This window comes from Ceratina calcarata, unplaced genomic scaffold (genome assembly GCF_001652005.2).
Source record: "Ceratina calcarata isolate Rehan_Ccalc_2016 unplaced genomic scaffold, ASM165200v1 scaffold188, whole genome shotgun sequence".
Lineage (NCBI taxonomy): Eukaryota > Metazoa > Arthropoda > Insecta > Hymenoptera > Apidae > Ceratina > Ceratina calcarata.
In genome coordinates this window covers 304,009-310,940 of record NW_017140295.1, presented here as the reverse complement: position 1 = coordinate 310,940, position 6,932 = coordinate 304,009, and the positions used below count along the sequence as shown (strand labels likewise).

Genomic DNA, 6,932 nt, shown 5'->3' with positions numbered 1-6,932 from the left:
AATCTTACTTCTGTGCAGTTATTATTTTTCCTAAAAATTGATTGCTTCAAATGCTGAACATGGTTTCTTACTTCTTGAACATTTGGCAGAGATCTCACTCTTAAAGAAAAGTCGTATGTCGATTATATGAACAACGTCATAAGTCAATCAGAGGCATGTTTTCTTTTTTTCTCGGGTTTTATTCGAATCGAGATTGCATTTTATTCCACCGTGAATTCTGTGTTCACGAGTGCGTTGAAATTTTTAGCGTGGAAAGGAAATGGGTCGTCTCGCTGCTCGTCAATTTTATGCAAGGTTATTTGCCTTCCACGCTTCTGAAAGAGAGAAAGCGCCCGGTGAATGGGTAAAAATACAAATTTTATGCCCCGCGTTTGGATCACCTGGGCTTGCATGCCATGGACCCTGGCTAAGGGAATATAACGTCCATCGGGACAAGACTAGAATCCTTAAAGCCGTGAAGTAATCCCTGAATGGGCCGAATCATTCAAGGGAGAAATCCTATAATAGCAAATTATGAAAGGACTTCTGTGGGGCTATGCATCAACGACGACGTTAATCCTGATAAGAGGAGGAATATCTGGTATGGACCTAATTAACATTATTTTCATGCTAGTACGAATACCTAAACACGTACATGCATAGTTTTCTCTAATGGAGCGAACCCTTGTCTACGTCGAAAATGTCTAAAGCCTAAATGTTATTTCGAAGGTGTTCATAAACGAGAGCTGACATTCCTGAACTAGCAAAGACGGCTTGTTAAGTTTCCTGGTATGCCGTGCTTCTGTAGCTTGCAGAGAAATACCTTCGATACTTGCAGAGATTGGAACATTGCAGGTAACTAATACCGGCGAATATCCATATTTCAGTTAATACCGTTGCGTCTCAACAAATGTTAGAAGCTGTCAATAACAACACGTTCGCTTACATAAAAGAATCTCATTAATTAAAAAATTACCTTTTATCATAATTAATATAATCTGCCATATTTTAAGCAGTATACGTAAATATCACTAGCAATCGCTAGTAAAGATATCTAGATTTATTTAAAACCATTTGCACTTAGTTCTTAATATCATAAGTTCAAGGTTTCTTTTTTATTTTACAATTGTATAATAGGAAAGCGTTTGCCTGCATGTTAGCAGAAATCTGAAGACTTAAGTATTTACAATTTACGGATGGGTTATAGTTTTTTTATTTAATCCGAAGTGTCACAGACTACATTTATTTATGAAACAGAAAATATCCCGAGATGGTGTACGTACGTATAGTGGCCAACAAATTAAAGTATGCAGATTCACCCAGTCACCGTATAAAGGTATTTGATATCGGTTCGAAAGATCGTATCTAGGTATCGCGGAGAGTCATCTAATTGGAATTGATGTGCACCATGCCCGACAGTCGACGCGCTAAACTTTATCGATCTAAATAGTATCGATAGTAGCATTCCCAATTAGTTATTTCACCAAGTTTCTCGACTCGCAGCCGATCCGTACTGGCCAACTAAGCTGTACGCAGAAAGCTGCGATTCCGACTATTTTACTAGTTGCTGAAAGCGTTCTAGGTTGTAACAACTAAGCGATTTCGATAGCCATTTACGTTTCACAAATTCTTCGCCTTTTCTTATATGACTTAACTTCATTATCAGGTAATTAATTACATAATTACTTCATGTTTTCTTGTGTATACAATTTTTACATAATTTTCATTTTTCTACGCATTATAGTAAATGTCCTAATTTCTATTCACGTTACAACTTCTGTTCTTATATAACTTTCCTCTTTCCGAAAAGGTACTTACCTGATGACTTAAAAATATTCTTATATAAAGACACGAAGTGTAGTCCCGTAAACCCATATTTTTGGCTAATTCTGTGGGTAACATTGAAATTCTGTCTTATCACGCCCCTATCCGAGTCTATTTCCTTAAGGTCGCATATGCAATTATACAGAAGAAAGACAGTGAGCAGAAATTGTGACGGGAACAAAAAATGTAACGTTTACTATAACTGATAATAAATCTTATATCTGTGCTTGAAATTTCAAATCACGTGTCGTCGAAATCGTGTTACGAACTTACCTGACTTTTCATGGGATCGGTGTTAATCTGGCACATGTAGAGTCCTTCGTCCTCCTTCTGCACGTTCTTTATATGAAGATTCCACATGGTATGATCGCTATGAGACACCGAGACCCTGCTGTTGTGAGTTATTACATGATCGTGGATCGCCTGGATCGCTTTAGTTTCCACTTTCAACCAGCCAACCTGCAATAACATTTATTCATTCCTTTCTTAACATCATCTGGATTATTTTACAATTTATTTAATAATACAACTGTTTTCAATTCTCGATTGAGTCATCTAATTGGAATTGATGTGCACCATGCCCGACAGTCGACGCGCTAAACTTTATCGATCTAAATAGTATCGATAGTAGCATTCCCAATTAGTTATTTCACCAAGTTTCTCGACTCGCAGCCGATCCGTACTGGCCAACTAAGCTGTACGCAGAAAGCTGCGATTCCGACTATTTTACTAGTTGCTGAAAGCGTTCTAGGTTGTAACAACTAAGCGATTTCGATAGCCATTTACGTTTCACAAATTCTTCGCCTTTTCTTATATGACTTAACTTCATTATCAGGTAATTAATTACATAATTACTTCATGTTTTCTTGTGTATACAATTTTTACATAATTTTCATTTTTCTACGCATTATAGTAAATGTCCTAATTTCTATTCACGTTACAACTTCTGTTCTTATATAACTTTCCTCTTTCCGAAAAGGTACTTACCTGATGACTTAAAAATATTCTTATATAAAGACACGAAGTGTAGTCCCGTAAACCCATATTTTTGGCTAATTCTGTGGGTAACATTGAAATTCTGTCTTATCACGCCCCTATCCGAGTCTATTTCCTTAAGGTCGCATATGCAATTATACAGAAGAAAGACAGTGAGCAGAAATTGTGACGGGAACAAAAAATGTAACGTTTACTATAACTGATAATAAATCTTATATCTGTGCTTGAAATTTCAAATCACGTGTCGTCGAAATCGTGTTACGAACTTACCTGACTTTTCATGGGATCGGTGTTAATCTGGCACATGTAGAGTCCTTCGTCCTCCTTCTGCACGTTCTTTATATGAAGATTCCACATGGTATGATCGCTATGAGACACCGAGACCCTGCTGTTGTGAGTTATTACATGATCGTGGATCGCCTGGATCGCTTTAGTTTCCACTTTCAACCAGCCAACCTGCAATAACATTTATTCATTCCTTTCTTAACATCATCTGGATTATTTTACAATTTATTTAATAATACAACTGTTTTCAATTCTCGATAACACAGTTCGACGAAAGCAACTTTTCTTCATTTTTTGCAATATTCACTACGTAATTCTTATAGAGTTTCTGATTCCAAAAACAAATCCGAAAGCAGAATTGTTCTACCTAAAAATGCATGATTTTCGGGAAAATTGAAATATTACATATATCTGTGAATGACTTCTTTGTCAGAAATGTCTGTAAAATCTAATACTGTATTAAATTCCTGCTGGATAAAGAAATTTTTACGAAAATTTTAGACAAATAGAACTTGTAAAATATTCGCAACTTCAAACATTAACAATTATTTACAACTATTAAAAAACACGAAAACAAAAAGTGTACGTGGATTATGGAAAGTCTCCTCTATCCGTTGATTAAAAAATGAAGTTTCTCGCGCTCTTAAGTTTCATGTAATTCCAGATTCGTTTTGTGGATGAGAAACTCTATAAGAATTACGTAGTGAACATTGCAAAATAGTTTTGTGTTTTACAGTGTAATTATCTAAGCTGCTTTTTTTATCTCTTGCTAAAAAGCAATGTGCCAATTTGTCATGTAATTTATTACTATTAATTTATACATAAGGCGTTTAGAACGTGCAAATGAGAACAAAAAGTAACAAAGTTAAGATATTAACAGGAATAAATGATACACATATAAAGGTAAAAATACTTTATTGCTCTCTCACTAGACCAACTCTAAAATATTGTTCAATGACAACTGTTCTCCACGTTATAAAATATAACAGTGCTTATTTAAGACCCATTCATATAAAATTTGAAATCCTGCAATCCTTTCATATTGGATCCCTTCTATTTAATATCTTCATTACTGACATTTTCGCGGTCTTCCTATTTTCACGCGTACATTGTTGCTATTTGCAGAAGATCTAAATATATTTCTTTTAATTATCTCTCCAGCCGATTATTATCGTATTTAATACAACTTGAACAGACTTCAGGATTGGTCATCACGCAGTAGATTATATCTAAATATTACTAAGTGTAAACAATTGATTCAATTTAGTGAGCAATTACTGATGTCGCGCAAGGTTCAGGCCCGTTAGTTAAGTGTAACTCCTCTTGCCTTGGGTCAAATCTAAAGGGCTAATGAGACGGCGGCATACGGTGCGCGGCGGTAAACGAGAACGATCAGAGACTTACAGAGATGTTCATAGATTTCGACGGTCGAGAACACCGCAATTTCCCTATAGACAACCCTCGCCCCGGATACGGAATACAAACAAGTCTCGGATACCTACGGGCCAGGGAGAGACGTAAGTGTAGATGTATGTAGGTTCAGGACGGTCGCGGTGGCGAACGTCTTCTATCTCCTCGGGCAAACTTCGGCAGCGATATTTGCATTTTCCTTAGAATATTCGAAATCTCGCGGAGTCGCGGAGGCGTGCACCTCGAGAAACGCTCGTATTAATAGAAAAGGGGTTACCGGGTGTACTCGAGGTCGTAATGGTGTTCGAAATTGTTTTCCGGGAGTGGCTTTCCGAAATGTGTAATTGAAATTTATCCTCGCCCATCTACTAACCTCTGATCGAACTGTACCACGCGAAATTCGTTAACAGTTTTTTACGCAAAAGAAAAATCGAAAGCTTCATAAAGAAGCTTCATCGAGGAATTACAATAAACGAGAAACTAGTAGGAAGCAGAGATTTTAAGTGCTTTTGAACGTGGAAGTATAGTATAAATTAGAATACACAGTTTTTACTTATAAAAAACGATAATAAATTTAATGATTGTTAATTTTTTTACAATATACAGGGAGAGTCTCGTAACACGACGACTTCGAATAATAAATGTAACTCGTATTTGATGTACTATAAAAATTTGTTGCATAGCTTCCAAACATGCATTGCATGCTCCTTCTTATAACTCCTTCACAATATATATTGTATACTTGGTTAGTAAGGAAAATTATATTGAAACCTGATGGACGTCTGTAATGAAAGCGCCCACTCTGTTTCTTTGAGACGCCGTCGATTGATAAAGAACAGTAAAGCTAAGAAGAATAATTAAGTCTCTATCTGATTTATAATTTAGAGTAAAGTGTAACGGTTTCGTGAAGGAATCTTTAATCGGAAAGTTCATGAATGGTAGAGGAGTACAATGAATTCGAGTATGAAAAGCTTTCACGTTTGATCCCCCCTAGCTGGAAAATTAAGGGATCGAGTCAAATGCAAGCAATTTCTTTGACCTTCTCCCCGTCTAAAAGCACTTATACAAAGTTTGCAGCGAGTTCCGTAACTTTTCAGACATTTAAGCAATGAAACGCAACAAATTTGATTGCATAATGCGACCCTTAGCTATTCCTAAGTACCGATCTCGAGATTGTGTACACAGAAGCATTCATAATCGAAACACTCGAACATTTACGTATGCACGTTCGTCCTTTGATCGTAAACTTCAATTTCAAATGAATTGCATGCTAAAATGTAACGATTTAATTACGAAATCAAGATTACATTATAAAATATCTCAAATCAATAGAGTAATTCCACGAGTGCGATCCGAAAATACTTGAAATTACTGCTACAATTATTTCAGTGAAGTTCAAACATTCCAATTACATTTGTATTAAATATCCCACACACTACACGTACATGTGACTTCTTCATCGTTCTCAATTATCGAGTTTAACCCATTAAATCCCAAGTTGCATTAACACATCAATTTACTCTCAATCCTTTTCAGCATACTGACGGTATTAAAAATTGTTTTTTCCATATTGCAGTATATACGTTATTCCCATTATTATTTTTCAACAATTTTACGTTTTGCACAGAGTTAAATATGCAAATGGCAAAATGCAGGATATAAAAATTAGCACAAAAATATGTTTGGTATGATTTGTGTTGTTTCTTACGCGCTTTTGCAAGTAATAAATAATTGTATGGCCTCGTTTCACTTGGAACTTAATGTGTTAATAACGTTACACGTTCAGTTTCAGTTTCATCGGGTTCAACGTAACTCCGATAATGACCGTAATGGAATTTGCGAAATATGATGCAATTAGTTTAACTGGCCGGTGTAAGACTCACCGGACAGAGCGAGATAGATACAGAGACAGGGGTAGTATTGAATTACGAAATAATCTCGCTGAGAAATTGCGAATGCACGCTTCATCCACGCCGCCGTCCTCGCCAGGACTTACCGCCAGCATTTCTCGCTCGGGGCATGAAGCCTTTGAATGAAAAATTAGCAGCAGTCGCTCGTTACCACTTTACTTTCGCATAATGTCATTAGACGTCCGTAATAAGATTGTTTATCTCTCTGTAGTCGTCACCAAAGCGATCTTAACGAAAGAACCCTGTTTGCTTTGCTTGCCCTTCTTCTCAATATTCAACATCCCTTTTTTATGTTACTTATTCTTTGTTTATCTGTTCTTATTGAACATATAGAATATACCTGGGATGAAAATAAAATATCTGCTTGCTTCTCTGTTCGAAAATCTCTTCATTTAATACAACATGGAAGACAATATAAAGATTCTAATTTGGGTTTTTGAGAGATCTACGTAACTTTTGTATACGCTATAAATCCATCATAGAAGTTCGAGGTTAAAGATATTTTACATTGTTATTCTCCCCCCCCCC

At 36.1% G+C, this 6,932-nt stretch overlaps 1 protein-coding gene across 1 annotated transcript in view; it reads right to left on the bottom strand.

Annotated features, from left to right (window-relative positions):
- Positions 1–1,454: 1,454 nt before the first annotated feature.
- Positions 1,455–6,932, bottom strand: part of LOC108621913 (uncharacterized) — a 55,294-nt gene continuing 49,816 nt past the window's right edge. Inside the window, exons 4-6 of the mRNA XM_018019515.2 lie at positions 3,070–3,255; positions 2,077–2,262; positions 1,455–1,571 (exon numbers count right to left, since the gene is read on the bottom strand). Coding sequence (XP_017875004.2) covers positions 1,455–1,571; positions 2,077–2,262; positions 3,070–3,255 — 489 coding nt within the window. The remainder of the gene's footprint in view (positions 1,572–2,076; positions 2,263–3,069; positions 3,256–6,932) is intronic.